Below are 21,786 nucleotides of genomic sequence, written 5' to 3'. Positions count from 1 at the left end.
ATACTAGTATAAAAAATCTAGAATGCTAATCTAAAATTCTAAAAGGGGATTTTATAATCAAAAGAGTTTGGAGAAAGCTCTCTGCCTTGTCAATACATATGTTTATTACAAACAAACAGTGTAGATAGAGATTGGAAATAATGGAGTAGTGATCTAGTACCAAAATGAGAAGTAATTCCCCCAAAAGTCATTCTAGTGACTTGAGGGTAATGGTATATACTAATACATCAGGTTATTTCTTAGAACAGTTTGGGTTTAGGTGATAAAACTGAAGCAGTTCAGATAACTATTTAAATTTTGTTTAGCTAAATTTTATTTAGTTCCTTTATAGTGGTGACTACTCAGGCAGCAGGATAATGTGAAGAGGAACATCATAATGATTTTGGATTCTCTATTTCAGTTCTGTGAGGTTGCCAGACTACTTTAAATCCTGCATTGAATTGTCTAAAGAATTACTGAAACATCAGAAAATTTAAACAACTTCAGAATCTTGTTATTTTTTTTCCGCTAAAAAAAATAAATGATAAAATTTTATTACATATTCTCAAACTGTACATACCCTTCCCCCATTTAACAAGAAGCCTTTTATATATCAAGGTGGAAGAAAAGGACAGGAAAAATATAAATCTTAGTGAAGAATAGAAGCTATGTTGTATATTCAATACTTGGGAGCCCACTATCTGCAAAAACTGAGAGGAAAGGCAAAAGGCAACTTCAGAAGTCAATAAATCATTCCTTAAATGACAAACATAAAATCAGATGCTCTGTCTTTATATAGATTAACTATACATCTTTACCACTTCTCTTTTAATGTTGACATAAACCTTTTAGTCACAACCCAAGTTACTAGCTTCATCCTTTAAAATTGTTGCCTGTTAACAAGCTGAAGCTTTGACAAAAATGCGCTTCCCACACATCAAACATGATTAATGTTACAATCCTCATTAAAGTGGCCAGATAGCAATCAAAACAAATGTTCATGTCTGTTACATATTTTAAATATTTGTCTTTCTACCAAAAAATAAATAGTTGTAGTCTCCTTCATGCTTAAATCGGTTAAAGTAAAAAATAATCCCTAGCATGGAGTCCTGGAAGCATATGAATCGACAGCATTTCTGAAACTAAACAAGCATGAACCAGGTTATCCCCTTGGATGGGACATCACACCGAACAGGGAGTTCTTGCTTATTAATCACTCATCAGTGACTATTCCAGTCAGAAAGCACAGTCATGATCGTATGTTTTCCCACTTAATGATCGCTTTGCTTAGTGATGGGAGTTGCCAGTACCAATTAAGTTTATTAAGTGAGAGCGATCTGTATACAAATTTAGAAATTTTACAGGTGGGAATGAAAGGAACACAGACAAAAAGAAAATCCTTCACATTTTTAGGAACAAACGTTTGGACAAAACTGCTTGCACTTTAAGTACAACTACTATAAAATCAATACTGACATATTGAAAGGTCATTCAGATGGAAACATATACCCTGTGTTTCCCTGAAAATAAGACTGGGTCTTAATTTTTGCTCTAAAAGACACATTAGGGCTTATTTTCTGGTTAGGTCTTATTTTCGGAGAAATACGGTACTAAATATGTCCATCAGTCTGACAATCTTAATTGGAGCTTATTTTTGGGATAGGGCTTATATTACAAGCATCTTGAAGAATCATGCTAGGGCTTATTTTCCAGTTGGGTCTTATTTTCGGGAAAACACGGTATGTATTTTCTTTAACAGTTTCTTCATTTTTTTTTGCTGACATGCTGTTGTTAAGAACAGTTATTCGAGAATCAGAAACTCTTTAAGTGCACTCCCTACTTTATGTGGAAAGCCAGCACCATTTAGGTCTTGTGCTGGGAGGAAATGACAAAGTAGCACTGAGTTAATGTGACACAAACTATATCCCTTCTGTATGTGCATGGACACACAGACCTATGAAAGGGTCAGAGTTTGCTTTGTGGTGATTATTTTGCAGAAATCAGTAGGTCCTGTTCTGCCATCCAAAAAGGTAATTTTACTTACCCAGGCAAACTGAGATCATTCCTTGCCAATTGCTAAAAACAACTCTGCCTTTGTGCAAGATAGGCTTAGAAATCAAATGATAAGGGCCCAATACTAACTACTATTGACTGGAGGCTTATTTGATTTTTAAGATTACTAAACATTTCACTTCACATAGTTGTTAGCTAATTAAATATATTAGATACATGCAGTTAAATTAACATAAATGAAATTAAATGGGTAAAATTAAAACTAATGATAGTGTGTGTGTGTGTGTGTGTGTGTGTGTGTGTGTGTGTGTGTAAAAAGTTCTTCATTTTTGTAGTCTTCACTTCCAATTCTCTAGATTGGAATTTCCCAAACTGTGAGGGGTTGAGCTGCTGCAGACAAAATCCAGGGAAGGTGTGAAGAAGTTTTTAGTTGTACACTGTGACAATAAATCCATTTTCCAAAAGTTTCATTGTAATGTTTTCATTGTTCATTTGTGTTCCTATTAGTCTCTGGATTTTTAAGGGAGGTGTGTACATTAAGATTACCCTAAAGACAGATGGCAAAAGGTTTAGGAACAGTGGCTTTAAATTAACATTATTTTCCATGCAAATACTGTATTACTCAGAGCATTGCTTTACATGTTTTTCTACCCCTCCAACATACAAAAATTCATGAAGTTGGAAAGAAATAAAAAGTATTTTAAAATCTGGATTAGCATTCTATGATAGTATACGTCATAATTCCAGCTCTAACAAAATGTGTTCAACATTCAAAAATATCTCAAGTAAACAACAAAAAAAATAATCTTCAACTTAAAATGCAAGGTTCATTTAAGGGTTTTCTGGTAATTGTGCTTACATTACTATTACTTATTTTAAGTACTTCAGTAGTTAGAATGTGCTATATTAAAATCAATATATTGATTTTAGGTAGTCCTTGACTTACGACCACAATTGAACCCAAAATTTCTGTTGTTAAGTGAAACATCTTTGAAGTGAATTCTGCATCATTTAATGACCTTTCTTGCAACAGTGGTTAAGTCAATCAATGCAGTTGTTAAGTTAGTAACATGGTTGTTAAGTGAATCTGGCTTCTCCACTGATCTTGCTTGTCAGAAAGTTGCAAAAGGTGATCACATGGCCCTGGGACACTGCAACTGTCGTAAATATGAGTCAGTTGCCAAGTGTCTGAATTTTGTTCACACGACCATGAGGATACTGCAACCATCATAAATTTGAAAAACGGTCATAAGTCACTTTTTTCAGTGAAGTTGTAACTTTGAATGGACCCTAAATGAACTGCTGTAAGTCGAGGGCTACCTCTATATGAAATCAAATAAATTAAGTATTTTATTGATTAATATGAGTATCTAAAATAATATTAGAAATTATTATATTAAATAATACTTTATTAAATTTGTGTGCCACCTGTATGTCTAATTTATAAAATTTATTTTATATGTATGTATGTATGTATGTATGTATGTATGTATGTATGTATGTATAAAACCAAAATAAACATTTTCAATTGTTCAAGTTCTACAATTTGCTGCATTTGAAGTGATCATTCTACTGATCAGGATTGATCTGTTTGATGGTATGAATTCCTGAATTCATGTTTAAATCTGATCCCCTAAAGCAGATGTGAGAAATGCACATGAATATTTATTTTAATGAAAACTGACTTGACAGTATAGAAGGGGCTATTTGCATAATTTTTCTTGGTTATGCAGCTTTATTGTCTTCTATTCCTACTGTCCTACTGATGGTGTAATTGACTAGTTAGTTATACTAGTGGGCTTAGTTTTAAGATGTGTCATTTACAGACAGTTAAAAGAGAACTATAGATAGATAATATATGCATTCCAGGAAACATTTTCAATTCAATAGTTCTCTTTAGTTTGACCTAGCCCTCTATTCCCATGAATGAATTAAGCCCTACATTTCTTTGAATTCTGTTTTAAAATCTATTTTTATCAACATATGTAGCTACTATATTTGCTATCATTTGCCTTATAGTGAGGAGAAAAGAGAGAACCGTACTGCAATGCCATGCAGGGCAAATCCAAAGTAAGTCTGCAAAATACATGACTGCCAGCAAAATACTGTCAATTTTGCGTTGTAATCTTGCAGTTTGAAGTAACAATGGATAGGTAATGTCCAGGACAAAAGAACAGAAAAATACATTTAAAATATTGATTAACCAAAAAAAAAGTTAACCTTTTCCACTATGATGAGGTCTCCAACTTGAATGTCTGAGCTTTTAACTTGCACTTTACCTTTAAAGAAAGAAGAAATTAATCAATATAAGCAATGATCTCGAAATCACAGAACTTCTCCCATTACATTCTGTCCTTCACAATTCATTTTGAATTATTGACCTAACATAGAAAAATGAGCTTAACATTTGAATGACTCATTTTAAAAATTAAATTTCGGTACTACAACTTAATGAAGAAGCAAGAAAAAAGAATGGGATTTTCAAAAACGTCCAATAAGCTGCCACTATTCTAAATGCATTTTAGATGTTATCAAGATACTGATATGTCAAAGACCTATCCAAAGGCTATATCAGGGGTAGGCAACCTTGGCTCTTTTATGACTCGTGGACTGAGCATGGCTGGCTCAGGAATTCTGGGAGTTGAAGTCCACGAGTCATAAAAGAGCCAAGGTTGCCTACCCCTGGGCTATATTGTCATGCTGTTGGAATAAATTACATGCTAATTTTATCAGTGCAGAAAAAAAAAATGTCTAGCAAGTTAAACAAAATAAAAGAAGTACAGGAAGTCCACAACTTACACCACAATTGGTAGTAAGGAACGTCTGTAGCTAAGTGGTCATTAAATGAGTCATTTGAGGTGATTTTATGACCTCGCTTGCTGTGGTCATTAAGCAAACCACTGCAGTCATTTAATGAATCACAATAGGCAATAGGCAAATCATGAATCCAGCAGCGAGAGGAATGGTTGTGAGTCACTTTTTTCAGCCATTCACAACTCTGAACAATGGTTAAACAAATGGCCATAAGTTGAAGACTTCCTATATTTGTGTCTCAGGCAGCTCAGTGCACTACATGTCTTCTCAGCTGACAGAATGTTTGACTGTAAAGAGATTTATTAGAAGATATTGTGAATATGAATATAGTCTGAAAAAGGATATTTCAATTATCAAATAAGGTAATCCTATAAAATAAACCTAATTACAAGATATAGGAAACCGGTTCTTTTATGGACAGTGTAATTGTTGTTAAGTCACAAACCATTTTTTAAAAAGGTTTTTTATTTTATGAAAAGTTACATGTAGGTACATAAAAAATTAGGTAACTCTATTTCAAATGTCCTGAGAATGTGAGTTGGATATTTAAAAAATAAATGTAAATAATATTTCAAGTTATCCCAGAATTATAAATTGTAACTAGAATAAATGCACTTCAACATTCCAATATTTTTCAGAAAATAATATTAGAACTGCTGTATTATATTTCCTATATAAGCACCACGAGAATTTATTCTGTTTAATCTTGCCAGAATTTAACAGCTGCAACGTATTTCCTTCCTACTTCTCTTTCATACACTGAAATCTGAAGCTACCCTTTATATTATATCAGATTTCCAGCAAATGCTGTTTTGAAGTCCCTAAAATTCAGTTTTTAACTTAATAGCCTAAATTTAATATTAAAAAATAATTCCTACCTAAGCATACCACAGCTGCTATCCAACCTCTAGCATCTTCTTGTTCATCTTAAGCATTGCTCCAAGAAGACAAATGAATTTAATGTTGACAATCTACCTATATTTCTACATCCCAAATAAAAATTGGGATGATGTCACATCCATTTTTGGAAAGATAATTCAAAATAGGATGATAGCTATTTATTCTTTTGCTACATTCTTTCTCAGAAAGCACTTGCATTCTGCAAGACCACAAAAACAAGCATTTGCAATATGAAATACCGTTTACAAAAAATATGTATATCAAGATATTATTCTAAAGCACACAATGTATACATTTGGCAGGAACATACAATTTCAGATTACTGTTATTCATGTTCCTTGTCTGAAGTGAGGTTGGTAGAATGTGTCTTAGCAATTAGCAATTATATGTATGAAAACCTTAAGGTATCAACAAGCTTTTTATCTATCAGAAAAAGTAATCACTGGATACCATTTCAGAAAACAAAATATATATTATAACTTTGAAAGGATAATTTGGAAAACTATCAAATGCTATTCACTGCATAAATTATTTTTGTAAACTATTTTTCCTTTGAAACACATCTCAGAAACTAAAAACACTCTTCACCATCTGTGTAATTGCCAATAAAAAAATCCAAAGCTGTCAGAAGTGGCTGCATATTCAAGCTTTATGGTCCACCAAGGCACAAGCCTTTGCCTAAAGCCTTATGTGCAACTAGAACACAATTAAGTGCTTATCATAATTCATTGCACATGAACAGCTCAAGAAGGATTGTAAAATAAATAAAATCAACATATATGAATACAGCAGAATATTTCTACAATGAAAATAATCAACATCATGCACACACTACAAAGAATCATTATAACTTGGCCTTGTTAATTACCTTTAGGTCTCTGTAGCTATTAAATTTAATGTAGCATACATACTTCAAATAAATTAATCAAAACAAAGACATAATCCGTAAAATTCTCATTGTTAAATTTTTGGGATTTGCAACCTGCCTTTCCACCTCACAATCAAATGCAGAAAGTAAATAATATTAAACACTAATGCAAACATATAACAAAAGTATGTCACAACTTCTATCTTAATATAAACTTCTGAAATCTGGATCAAGCAACTGAAGCAATAAGACATGCGTGTGATACAAATATAAGACAGAACCACAGACACATTAGGAATTCATTACTATTGATGAGCTGATGAAGGTGAAGTAGGTATTTACTCTGAAATCAAGAAACTTCAAGAATTATAGTTATAACTTTTGTAGTGACTTGTTAATAAAACTATGAAGTTGGAAACGGGTATATCAAAAGTTAAATGTTGCCCAAAGCTTCCAAGCTAATCCAAAATTGTTGCCATAGCTATTCAATATTAAATAAGTAGGAATAACGACAAATCTATTTGTGAAAGGATCTTTGTACATAATCCCACGAAACTGATGTTTCTTCATACAAATCAAAATATTTTGTAAAAAAGACAGGAATTCTGAAGAAGAAACCTAATTTTTGAGTCCAGCTTGACTGTTTTTTGGGAGGAAGAAACTTTTTAAAAACACTGTTTTAATGAGTAATCTATTTTTTTTATTAAACAATGAAAAAATAATTTTCCATCCTCACCAACATTTTTTCCACAAAAGCATCAGCGAGACAATACAAATAAGAGCTAAAGTCTCCATACAAGCAATAACAAAAGCTCTTGTGATGTCAGTTAAAAGCTAATTGCTCATACAGTACATTTAGAATGATAACCTGTTGCAATGAAACTCTTTACATGTAGCAAATAACTTTGAAAATATCAGCCACTAATTTACTTTCTTCCTAGGAGATTTTATCAAAAGATTCCATTTTGTATTTCATCCTTAGGTCATCTCTGTTTTACTACCCAACCCAAAATTTTAAGAAAACAAAATTCTTATTTACCTATTCAGATCAATCTTGTTCAGATGTATTTTTACAAATAAATTGGGATACTTGTTAAATAATTATGCTCTGTGTATTAATTTTTGTATTAATCAATCAACCTTTAATTTAGTCAAAAACCAACATAAGGAGAGTGGGGTACAAAAAATTAAAAACATTAAAAAAAAATAAAGTTATACTAAAAGACTAAAAGGTATAAAACAAAAATCTAAAAAAATGAAAAAGTCTAAAAAGAAAAAGAAAAGCAATAAATGAGCATTAAAAACACAATAAACTAAATCTATCATAATATAAAACTTTCTATAATGGTGGTCTAGTTGCTCATTAAAAATGATTTGTGACACAGGCCTTCTTTTGACATATTTTAAGAGCTGCCGCACACAACCAGCAGCAGGGAGGTGTAAAATTGTCCTATGTGCCCTGGGTTTTATGCATAATAATGAAATGATGTTAGTACAAATGTTGCTGTAATATAAGAACACTTCTTAAAATAATTTTACAAGCTCTGTTTTTTTTAGCAGCAACACACATTCATGTACCACCTGAGTAGTAATATTCTTCAGTATTCCCCACCGCACAAAAAATTGGCAGCTGATTCTTACTAATATATGGGTTTTCCGAACTCTAAACTTCCGGAACAGTTATGGAAGCTGCATCTAATATGGGACAGATCTGAAGCTGTGTGATACAAATAAGCATTGCTATTCCATCAACAGAATGACAATATTGGATTCATTAATGATGAACTCAATTTCTTAATACCCAGCTAAAGTGACATTGCCCAGTATGCAATATTTATTTTAGTTATATAAGAAGTATAATCTGTTGTTTTCCTTTCACAGTATCAACCATGCCTGAACAAGCTGTGATCTATTTTACTGAAGGGAGTCCATTGGCAAACATGATCAATTTATATCAGTTTGCTAACCACTTCTTTTTGATTTCTGCCTGAGACTGAATCCTTAGCTAACAATCATTTGGTAGATGGCAGTATATAGATTATATGCTGTATGTGACATACTGTAAGTCAAAAATCATGCAAGCCTGGTTTAACTGTAAATGATAGAAGCTACAAGGTAGAATGTTGCCCAGGATTCATATAAAAAATGATTGCTAACCTCGTACTGTAAGTTTGCTATATAATTGAGAATTCATTTCCTTGTCTCGCTTATAACGACGAAATTCATCAACTGCTTCCCGCAGAATGGTGACAGCCAAAACAAATCCCTGTTTAAAATACAACAGACATTTCCTTAAATGGAAAATATTTCCACTAAAAAACACAGAACATTTTACAGTAAATTTGAAAACCATGGGAATATATTGATTTCAACAGGTATTTTAAGGGTGTTTTAAAGAATGTGTCAAAATCTGAGCTTAACCAATCAATCTAATACCTATACAAAAATCCAAGGATACTATTTGACAGAATCTCTTTCCTTCAAAATAATTTACATCTATAACAATGGGATGACCCAAATACAATAGCAAGTCTTAATTTTCTGCTCTCTGATTAAGGCAGGTAAAGACTTTGAATGAATGAGTTCTGCCATCTCCCCTCTTTCCATGTTTGAGATAAACTAGCAAATATTATTTGTGTAGCTCCCACAATTTGATCCAGATTAATCAATCTGAAGAAAAAAAAACACCATAAAATAATTGATTCATATTAAATAACAAAATACTGCCTGCCTCAACTGAAGAAAGGAGACAAGATATGTGCCTAAGGCTAAAATAAATAATGCCAAACAATAGTTTTGATACAAAGTCTGAACCATCTCCTGATCTCCACAATGAAAGTGAAACATATGGTAAAAACTGGCTAGTGTGTTTCCCTATAAGGAAAAACAAATATGGACATGGCTATTTCTTTTAAAAGATTTGTTTTGCTTCTAACTTTAAGATAACCTAATGTTTGAAGTGACTAACAGACATAATCTCTTATTCTGAGAAATCAATGGCATTTCCAAACAAATGTGTAACATTTGTGTAGCATTTGTTTCTTCAGCCTGAAACAGCAGTGAATGCTAGAATAAAAGTAGTCATCTAAGAGCTAATGCAATTCTTGAAATGTTATCTGGATCCTAGTGATTTTACTTAATTGTAATTGTGAAGTTTAAACAGTTCTTTTCCTAGAAAGAAGCTGGCTTCTTAAAACAATCCAGAAAAAGTTGAAAAAGTTGCCTTTGAGACACCTAGATCTGGATGACTGAGAATCTCCACAAATAGAACTGATAGTTTAGAATGCATTTGTGGTTTTTGGACATGTTGTTATTCTTTTGGATCTATATTGTGAGCCACTGTCATAGCTAGGAATAAGCAAATAGTGCAGAAATATGTTAAATAATTAACATGCATACCCAACTTTTCCTGTTAGAAAAGAAACAATACTCAGGTCATATTTTGGGGTCTCCTGAATCAAATAATTTTAATTCTCATTCGAATGTTTTTAATTTCAATTCACATGAAATTAACTTCAATCCACAATCTCCTTCATCTAATAATATGAGCTGAAATACATGTATTTTAATAATATATTAAAAGCTTTATGGAAGCTTTGTAATGTAAATGTTTCTTGACAGCTTCCCTAACCTTTGTTATTTTTAGCAAATGAATTTATATTGAAAACTTCCCACTTTCAACTCGCCTGGTTAATTGTAGACAAAGATAACTTGCTTGCTTAAATGTTATGCTGGTGCAGGAAATAAGATCATTTGCAAGAACAGGCAAACAAGTATGATTTTTGAAAAATGAAATTAAGTTAGAAAAATGTTTTTTCTTTAGGAAGTTTTTTATACTTTCAGAGTATAAAAAGAAATTTTAGAGTTCAGTTTACTCCAAATGACGTATACTTCAAAAGTAAAAGTATACATTTAATGTCCTTGTGGGGTTTTTTGGCAACAATATACGAGTAGTCCTCGACTTACTACAGTTAGTTTAGTGACCATTTGAAGTTACAACACTGAAAAAAGTGACTTATGACCAATTTTCACACTTATGACCGCTGCAGCATCACCATGGTTACGTGATCAAAATTCCGACGCTTGGCAACTGACTCATATTTATGACAGTTGCAGTGTCCCAGGGTCATGTGATCATCTTTTATGACCTTCTGATAAGCAAAGTCCATGGGGAAGTCAGAAGCCATTTTATAACTGTATTACTAACTTAACAATTCTAGTGATTCACTTAACAACTATGCCAAGAAAGACCGCAAAATGGGGCAAAATTCATTTAAGAAATGTCTCATTTAGCAACAGAAATCTGGGGCTGAATTGTGGTTGAGGACTACCTGTAATGGCTTACCATGGACTTTTCCTTGAATGTTTTTCTGATTTCCTAATCTATTGTGTGGCCCTGATATTTTCTGGTAATCCTATATCCAAATACAGGCAGGGTTGCTTAGACTGAATTTAGGGCTTGGAGTTAGTAATGACATACTGGCTAAAACTATTTTTTCCTAATTGGGCCATGGCATTTTTGGCTATAGCAGATCGCTCATCTTCACTATCAATGGAAAATAAATTGCACTGAATTAACCAAAGAATGCTGTCTTTCTGCTGAGCTGAATTAATTGTCTATCAAAGGCTGGAGTACATCAAACTTTAAACCAAAACTGGTTTCTTAATATGGTACTTTTAAGAATATTCAATAAAGAATTATCCGAGTGCACTAACCACCTGTTTAAAAAAAAAAATCAAGCCAGAGCCAACATCTTACCCGTAGCCCTTTTGAGTGGTAATAAAAATTCCAATATTTGAACTGCCCATTCCTCACCTTATTTAATCCCCCAAATACTTAATTTAATTAAAGAATGTAAATTATTCTTTTTTTTGCATACAAACTACACTTTATTTAAAAGACACTTTTAAAAACTGTCTTAATCCACATTAATTATGCTTAAAAGATTAAGAGGGAAAAGCTACCCCATCCCTCTTTCCCTCACAGAATCATGTGCTCCATTCCCCCAGCTCATTCAAATACCCCAATCTATATAAAGGTTATTGCCATGGTTACAATGAGTTGAATGTTAATTATAGTGTTAGCTTTAAGAGGAATGCTAGTGATTACATTTATCTAAATACAGTCAAAGCAACAACCCAGGCAAACTAGTGTCCTTCAGGTATTTTGGCCAACCCATTCATCCCTGTCCACATAGTCAAAATATTTGGAGGCCACATTAAGACACCAGGAATTCAAAAGAGAAAGGGAAGAAAAATGTAAGGCTGATGAGGGATACTTCTGATCTCTCAATCGTTAACAGTGAGGGCTTAATCTCCTGACCCTCTCTGACATGTGAAAACTAGCCTGCTCATTATCTAAAGAAACAAAATAGTTTTTACAGCTTTTGTATTTACCAGAGGAGCCCAATAGGTGTAGAGGTAGCCTATTTTCAGTGCCGGTACAAACTGTGAGCAGGAGACTACCAGAAAATAAAGGTTCAAGAAAAACTTGAATTGTTCGTATAAAACCTAGAGTGAAAGAAACAAGAAAACCATAAAATGGCACTAATCATAGCTGATTATGGTGGTGCTTCATTTAGGACTTGAATACTTTCTTCTAACCTAAAAGAGACTAACAGAAGAATTCTACCTTCTATCTAAGAGAATTAATATTTATCATTTATATACCATTTTTAACATTAAAAAGCTAGACATAGATTGCTTTGGTAATTCTTATAAATCAACTTACAACATTGATATAAACTCTACCTTATAAATAGGGCTCAGAAAATAGTGGTTTTGCTAACACAAGAACCTTTTAAGCATACAGCTTGTATGCTTTAAGCTTGTATCTAGTTATTATTCAAGAAACCAATGTAATAAAAATCATATCCCAGTTTTCTCTAATGTTGTGTATCTATTAGCACTAAAATAATGGATACAGGAAAGAAAAGTACATCTTTTTTTCCATACAGAGTACAATTATAAGAGAAAATAGTATGTGACACAAAATAATTCCTCTGAATTTATTGTACTATGAAATTAGCATTATATAACTTGTCACTCTGTTCGGCCATTATCCCCCAACTACCTTTAGAAAAAAATGTTAATACTGTAATTGATTTTAAATACATTTCCATTTTTATTATGAAAATAAAGAGTGTTACCAAAAGACTGTAGGTGGGTGGAACACATTGCAATCAATGTAAGCTTCAGACAAACCAACATATTATGGAAATTTCAATACAAGGAAAGTCAAATTGGTTTAGTAGTTATAACTAAACTACAAGCAGAAGCTAAGAACTATGCTGGAGCAATACTGTGTTTATATTTACAATGAAACATAATTATTTTCTTCTAGAATGTTTAAATTCTCATATAAATTAATCTCAGCAGGGTAACAATATTTTCTTCCTCACTACTAATTAATTTAAAATCTCAGTTAGCATCAATTAATAGCTCAGTAATTGGTATTCATACTAAAGCCAGAATAGAATTCCAACTGTGCAATTACAAAATGCTTTCGAATTGCTCCATTTCCTAAGGAAAAGTTTTAAGAAAAAAATATTCGAAGGCTAATAATGCATCTGGGTATGCCAACAGGTGTTCACAAATCAAGCGAGATCTTTATAGGCATTAGGATTCTGCCTAAACCACTGAAATACACATTGTGCATTTAACTATAGTAATCAATGACTAAATATATATTTAATGACCTTTAAATGTAAATAGACAAAATGCAGGTTTCATGCAAAGATGAAAATATTTGTCTGCATGAAAACAGTTGACATTAATACTCAAAAGAAAACAGATTATGAACTCTTTTTTTTCTCTTTTTAATAAGGATCGGGGAGGGGGAGTACTAGAAATATTCATGCATGTGATGGTTAGTTGAATAGCACTGGTAAGTAGGGGTAGTGGAGAGAAAACCAATGCATAACAATTAGAAAATCTGCATTCTTATTGAAATTAAGATTTGAAAGTCGCAGCATTCTTGTCAACAAAAAAACAAAGCAATTTATTACTGCAGTAAAAGGCACAGTATATAATAGCCTGTTTATTTTATACTCATTGAAACACCTCTCCCTTAAGAGTTACTTTTCAGTCAAATATTAAATTAGAAAGTACAAGACTAACTACCAAAAGAATCAATGCTAAAGTCATAATAGAATTTAGTGAAATTAGTCAAAGAACAAAAAATGCCAAACTGTGCCCTTTTGTGATTTGCACAAATTGTATTACAACAAATTATTATTGTCAGTACTGAAAAGAATTCTGCATCTTGAAAACCATAATAAGCAAAAACAAAATCTGAAGGGACAGGAATGTTATTTTAAACTGGATTTACTTAATAAGGGGTTTTGTTATACGCCTATAGTACACATAATAGGCAGTACAATATATGCTTTTCATATATAAAAGGAATTACTATATTTATGGGTTTTCTTGTAATCTGTACCACTAGCCATACTGGAAAATGAGGTTTATAACCATTTATTCTGCATTTAAAAGAGGGTTACTTTACTCATGGACACAAAGGGGAAAAAAGTTCTTTCTCTCATAACCCACAACTGAAATGTTACTCTGACATACAGTTTTACACAATTGTAAAAAGGACAAATTAACTCTTAAGAAACTCTTAAATAAGAGCATATGAATGGTTTTTACAACCGTTTTAGAAAATAAATTTGGTCAATTTGATTTCTGAACATTGGTTATATCTTCACTAATGTATAAAATGTAGCATATACATTTCACTTATTATACAGATTTAAATACACACTTAAAAAAAAATATTAAAATTTATTTTTCTACTTCTTCCCTGACAACTTAAGCCATGCATCTGACATGTTTGTATAGTTTTTAGCTGAAATTGTTATTAAGAGGAATTTTTATTTATACATACTGCTGGCACAAAATATTAATTACCAAATATATAGGCAAGACCTAGTTAAAAATTATCACATATTTAGAACATCAATAATATTTATGGTAACTGTTTTTAGTGCTATATAATCAGTCACTGATTTTAAAAGATGTTGTTAAATTAGCTGTAATCAGCGCAATATTTCATTTGTTACATAAAAGTTATTTCTTTTAAAAACAGATTTTCAGTTTTGGAAGACTAAACATAGAAATCAGCTTTTAATCCCACTTTGCTCTCAGTTACCTCTTTCTTCGTACAAAAAAAAATCCTCTGTGTGAAACTATTACAAGAAACTAGATGTTCATAAATATCATGTGATAATACTGTAAAATACAATATGCATATACATATAACATGCAAATTAAGTGTATCTTTAGGTTACCTTACCCCAGGTATAAATGTAAAGAAATTGTATTTTTGGTTTTTTATAGCATTTCTTGGATACTTTTCTTCACATTTTTCAGGACATCCAAGCCATACTGTGCGCGCCTTAAGTTCTTTTTTCCTCCGGCAAATGTTTATAAGCCAATCACAGCAACTGCAAAAAGAGAGAGGAGAGAGAGGAGAGCCATTGTCTTTTATTTTCAACAACAAGAAATCTTACAACTCCTTAAACATAACTTGGGAGTTTTCTTATGTGGACTAGAATCATTCAATCACACACAGTGGAGAACTTACTCTGTTAAAATTAACTAAATGATCCTTAAAATGTTATTCTAATCCAAATGAAAAATTGTTCATTTCTTGGAAGTGGAGCAAGTCAGTATGATATGAGGAAACTACTGGATTACTAGTAGAGACACACAAATTCAAGTCCATCCTTAGGCAGTGAAATTTACTCAATGACTTTAGCTAATCATTTTCTGTCAGCTGCTCAACAGTTGAAAAGATTCTAACCTTGATTCTCAGAATATTCATCGAAAGATCTGGGCACAGCTACAAGGGATTTCTGATATTTCTACCTACCTTCCACATTATAACTACTCCAAAAAAGTTTATCCTTTTCTAGGTCCCAGTGTTTCAGAGCATGAAACAATGCAAACAGAAGTGAAATGTTCTTGTATATGTAACACCATTTATAACCAGGCGGTTAGTTATAATACTAGGACAAAGTAGTACTGTATTAAGATTAATAATAATCTTGGTTGAAATCTAACAGCAAATTTAACATGCTTCAAAAATTATACGTTATTATACAGCTCCTCAATGGAAGGAGTCAATTCCTCAATGGAAGCCTGCAAAAAGACACAACTGCTTCAAAGAAGCACTGCACTTACATCTTAATATTGTTGGAATAATTTTCAAACATGCAGCATTGTATAATATAATGTTATCCTTCCTTATGGTTCTATTGCTTTAGCCATGTTCTTCCTGGCTTGTAGAATCTGAATGACAATTTTCTTTTTCTCATGTGCATTAATTCTCGATTTTATAAATTTAATTCACAGTTAAATTTATACACTGTAAATTTAATTATAAAATTAAAATGCAAGGCTATAACTAGGCAGAATTAAGATGAATGATTTCACTACAAATGATGAATGATTTCATTACATCTGTGCATAAGCATATAACCCAATGTAATTTGTATACAGTTTGGTTTGAACCTGGGGCTAGATAGATAATTTTCAAATCAAGTTTTAACAGCTAATAATAATTTTATAGTGATTTTAAGCTAAACCTTATTAAAGTAAAAAAGATAATGAAAACAAATTAAACATTAATTGCTTTATAATTAAATAATTACAAAATATAATTGCTAGAGTGCAATCAAATAATAATGTATACAGTTTTTACACCAATCCTATTTATTACTTATGAGAGGTATTAAAATCTTCTTTATACAGTATCTGTAAGTAAAGATGGACTCAGATAGGTGAAAAATATTCTCTCAGAAGTAACTCAAGCCTTTAGAAAGATGAGAAATATTCCTTGCTAAAGCTGGAAAAGATAAAAAATGTTTCTCTGAACTTTTTGAAGTTCAGCTGGACAATGACTTCCTTTATGGAACAAATTGTTTAGTTAACACTGCAGTCCTAAATATACTTTTTTTCATTCTGAGCATAGTATCATAGAACATTACCAGGGATGAAATGGGTGAAAATGAAGAAAAAAGAAGTGTGATACTTTTTTGTTATGAAGAGCTTGGAAGATTTCAAAAGTCATCATATTACTGGGAAACCTGAGATTTAAGCAACAGAAAAGCAGTAGGATCTACATATTAATGATTCAGGTTGTCTTGAGTTTGATAGGCAGCTCAAATATTTCTAAACTCTTTTCTCACCCTCAATGTTGCTCAATATTCATAGCTTCCTTGAATACTGCAATAAAGAGGCTAATGACTTTAGTTAGGAATAAACGAAAAAATATAATACAGTATCCTGATGCTTATTAAAATGGTCTTAGAAATTATTCTATGTAGCATATAAACAACATAGTTAATGATTTCTCCTATCATTATAGGGTTTTAACATGGCATTGAGTTGGATAAAATTAATTCATAACCATGGAATATCTACTAGCATTATGAGACCCAGTTTGGTTCAGGTTAGTCTAAGGCAGGGGTAGGCAACCTTGGCTCTTTTATGACTTGTGGACTTCAACTTGGCTCAGGAATTCTGGGAGTTGAAGTCCACGAGTCATAAAAGAGCCAAGGTTGTCTACCCCTGGCCTAAGGCATCAGGCTAGAAATTGGGAGAGTGTGAGTTCTGGTCTTACTTTAGGCATGAAACCAGATGGGTGACTTTGGCTACTCACACAAACATATTCTCTCTCTCAGCCTTAGCAAGGAAGCAATGGCAAACCACTTCTGAAAAAACCCTTCTCAAGAAAACTGCAGGAACTAACTAGTCTGTGCAGTTGCCAGGAATCAAAAAGCTGAATGTGAAGGGATACACATATACGTTCACTATAGTTCTTTCAATATCTTGCCCAGTTCAGATTACAAATCAGAATATTTTGAATGAAGAGCCTTTTACAAATGGAGGATGATCATGCAACCCTTCCACCTTATCCTTTTCTCCCTCCTTTACAAACTTAGGCAGCAAGTAACACAATCGACTTAACAAACACATTACAAATACTTGAACAAAGTTTGACACAGCTCAGCGGTTGTGATGTTTCTGAGAAAAGCTGATTGGCACTTAAAGATAAGCACACTTTAAGCCTTCAGATGCACTGAGGTCTCACCGATGGAAATAATTATAGATTTTGACAATTCAATGCTGAAGTATTTATTACAAGCAAATGGGTTTCAATACTCTAAAAACCTACATCATTAGTTCATTTCCATGCAGAAACAAAATAAGTCCTTTCATTTTCTATGGAAATGTTGTTGTCTCCTTTTGGCCATGTTTCTCTGACCAGCAAATTAATGAAGGCTTTTCTAAATAAGCAACAGCATTTAGTTATATTCAGAGATAATATATTGTTGGAATCTAAGGATTAAAAACAACTCTAGGAATAAAATATTCATGTTGCTAATAAAAGGTACTAGTGATAGTTATTTCTCATAAATTTAACGTAATGTAAAAATTGGAACACGAGGTATAAAATGTTTATGGCTGCATATCTACATTTACTTACTATCCAGCTTTTAAAACAAATATTTATTATGAAGCTTGTGACAAAGCCAGCAAATTCTACAGGGGGGGAAAAAAGACTATTTGAGTCAACTTAGTACAGAAAACTGTGGATAACATCCAATGATATCTCTCTTATGAAGAAACACAAAAGATTCCTCCCTCCCTCCAAAACTCCATGACTCCCAACCTTCTGGCCAAGATTCAGAGTGTGATTCAAAGTGTGAGAGCAGCAGCATAAAGATACAAGAGTTTCCCTAGTTCAATCTATTTGCACCTATTAGTTTATCTATTTATGTACAGTATGCTCAAAGACCAGGACCATTATAAGAAACAAATAAACATAGCATAAAAAACAAAAAAAATGTTAACAGCTTATGCAGCAATATCTCTTGGGTGTTTTGGCTAAGGGCAAGTATAGTATCTTTTCTTAGTAGTTTATTATTTGCACAATCTGTATGTATTATCTGAAAGCCAAAATGCAGCCTAAGTGGTGTGCGCAAACCAGAACTTCATTAATTGTATTTTATTTTACTAAAATAAACTGTACAAAATAATATCTCAATGAACATTTTAAAGAGTTCTTTTGTTTTAGTTTACTATTAGGCAAGTTTATTGTTGTCTCATGTATACAAGCATATACAGGGTATACCTAAAGTCAGGCCCAATAGATAATTCATTATATAAATTACATTAACTGTTCAAATAGGTTGCCCTTTTCTTAATACTCCTTATTTGTTTTATGCACAATCTTTGAGCATTCCTAAGTATAGTAACATGAAAAATAGCAATTAGTAAAGCATACTGTGGTTAATCTATGCGGCCTAACTTTTGGTATGCTCTGTATATTCCAGTATGGTCTATGATCCATAATGGAGGGTTCCTCTGGGAAACAAAATAGGCTTGCTAAAATCTATGAATAACTTTTTAGAGTGATAAATACAAGAAGGAAGAATAAGTTCCCCAGTTTGTTTCTGGAAGGTTGCATTTTAAAAAATCAGCAGTTATTAAATAAATCTGATACTAAACCCCCATGTTTCTACACAACAAATATGTTACACTTTAATGAAAGTGTATATAGGCCATCTTAAGAGTACAAATTAATCCAAGTATTTGGTATCCCCTTCATTTCAAATGGAAATGCCATTCAGTAGCATCATTTTAATAGGGATAAGGTGTTTTTATAAGAAATGGAATGTAAATCTCTTGACAAAAAAAATCAATCCAGCCCAAAGAACTCTAGAGTATTGATCTACATGCATTATAATTTCTCTAGCTAAAAGAGAATGCCCAAATTAAAATGAAGAGAAATAATTACAGCTAAACACTCATTATTTTCACAGGCTTTAACAGTTATAAAGATAGGTTGCAAATAATGCATTTTTCTGAAAATTAAATGCTTTACAGATCACTGAAATCAACATGTTTATACAACCATGTTTGAGTAAAGTGAGATTTCATATAAAAAGAAGAATTATAGTTATCATACTTAACAAAAGAATTGCTCAGTTAAAATTCTCATTCCAGAGAATACTTTTATGCATGCTCTTAATATGGTACAGTCAATGAAAAATATATGATCAATAAATACTACACAAATTCACAAATGAACCAAACTTCTGTGCTGTGACTAGTTAAAATAGAATGATTTTTTTCTTTTTACAAATTACCCAACCTCAAGAAAAAGGATTAATTTAAATCATATATGGAGAAGACTCTCTAACAAAAGCTTATTTTCTGAAGTAGAAAAGAATAAAATACATAAAAACTCAATAGACAAAAATGATCTAGCCCAGTGATGGCGAACCTTTTAGAGACCGAATGCCCAAACTACAACCCAAAACCCACTTATGCATCGTCAGGTGCCGGGTGGGTGTGGCCCATTGTGTGGGCGTGGCTGCGGTGGTAACAGCAGACTGGGTGGGACTAAAAAGTTCAATCAATCAATTCCAACTTTGCAAGTTCTTTTTTTTTCCGCGAGAAGTTGAAATTGACTGATTGATTGAACCTTTTTTTTTGTACACGGCGGCGGAGGCCTAAAGCGAAAAGGTTTTATAAAACCCAGCTGAAGGCCTAGGACTGGGGCGACGGCGTGCATGCCCACAGAGAGGGCTCTGAGTGCCACCTCTGGCACCCGTGCCATAGGTTCGCCACCACTGATCTAGCCAATGCTAAACGTCCACATGTTCATTTTTTTCATAAACTATAATTAGTAGCTATATGGATTAAAACATTTCAACTGAGCCCAGCAATCATATGGAACATATACACAACATAACATCCACTTGTTCAGGAACTGCTTGCAATTACAACATCACTGAACTGGGTGTACTTATGATGGATCTCCATAGCTGCGGTTGTCACAGGGTTTTTGTGATCACGTGATTGTAATTCAGGCACTTGGTGATCAGCTCACAATTATGACATTGCAGCATCTTATGATCATGTGCACCATTTGCGACCTTCACCACCAGCTTCCAGCAAAGTCAATAGGGAAGCCAGTAGAAGGTTGCAAATGGTGATCAAGTGACCGAAGGATGCTGTGGTCATGTGGCTTCACCTAAAAGCAGTAACTGGAGCTGCTGGAACTGCCATCGTAAGTTGGCATGGTGATAGGACATGTGCCTAGTGACTGCATTGCTTAGCAACAGAATCCTAGTTCCAAATACTGTTGGTAAGTGAGGACTATATGTAGATCAAAGTTGAAGTGCTAAATCTATATGTACTAGATTGCTGCCATGGGTATAATACTTTACCCAACAATTGCAAATCAGATATTATAAGACACATAGAAAAACTGTCTTCGGATTCTATGAAATGTTGCAAGGGGAAAAACCTCAAAAAATAATGGCTTTTTTTCTCACATCAAATTTTAAATTGCAAGTACTGATTTTAACAAGAAAAACTAGGTGCCTGACATGTATATCAGTTCAGCAAAGGGAATATAGCATCCAACTTTTTTATCAACCTGCAGAAGCTGGGTTCATCACTGCAGTCCATTTATCAATGACATATAGTTGTTAAATAATATGAACAGAGTTATATTAACACTGGAATCCCATATCCTATAAGAAGCAAAAGAGTTGTGCACGTACTTGACATTTAGGAGAAAAGGAATATAAGGAAGCAAAAGAAGATTTTTGTAGAAGATGTCTAGAATTAATCCCAATTTGCTCCTAATCTTTGTTTTAGGTTTACTGTCTGATATGTTCGAGTTTAGGAATTGAAAAATTGTGGGCATTGCTGAAGCATCCAAGATCCTTTATCACTACCATGATGGCGCTGGTTGCAGAAAATTAACATCTGAAGGAACACAATTATCTCAAATTTTCTAATTATTACATTATGTATAAAGGCTATTGACATATTTTGTTTTCATATCTATTTTCTTATAGACATGGAACCAAAGTATGTCACTAGCCTTTTTACTTAATAGTTCTTTGAGTTATACGATCCCTGAGGAAAAGAGAAAAGGAAAGTAGTGTACAATTTTGCATGTAGAAATCAAAAGTACATGAACAATGCCACACTTCTAATGTGTGATCAAAAAACAAATACCCAAATCTTTAGCAAACCGTTACTATAGTTCTTTATTGCAAAAGGTGCATTTAATATAAACTTAAAATAAGAGTGCTCCTGACAATGCAAGACTAATTTACTCAAGAGACTCTGCTGAAGTCAAGCATGAGAGTACAACACAAGAGCTTTATAAATGACAGGAG

The 21,786-nt window shown here is 32.7% G+C and overlaps 1 protein-coding gene across 1 annotated transcript in view; it reads right to left on the bottom strand.

Annotated features, from left to right (window-relative positions):
* The window catches only part of ATP9B (ATPase phospholipid transporting 9B (putative)), a 127,604-nt gene that overhangs the window by 101,395 nt on the left and 4,423 nt on the right, over positions 1 to 21,786 (bottom strand). The window contains 4 exon segments of the mRNA XM_015815923.1: positions 4,213 to 4,271; positions 8,732 to 8,840; positions 11,972 to 12,085; positions 14,871 to 15,021. Coding sequence (XP_015671409.1) covers positions 4,213 to 4,271; positions 8,732 to 8,840; positions 11,972 to 12,085; positions 14,871 to 15,021 — 433 coding nt within the window.

This window comes from Protobothrops mucrosquamatus, unplaced genomic scaffold, assembly GCF_001527695.2.
Source record: "Protobothrops mucrosquamatus isolate PMUCROS unplaced genomic scaffold, P.Mucros_1.0 scaffold386, whole genome shotgun sequence".
Taxonomy (NCBI): domain Eukaryota; kingdom Metazoa; phylum Chordata; class Lepidosauria; order Squamata; family Viperidae; genus Protobothrops; species Protobothrops mucrosquamatus.
This window is presented reverse-complemented; position numbering and strand designations above follow the sequence as displayed.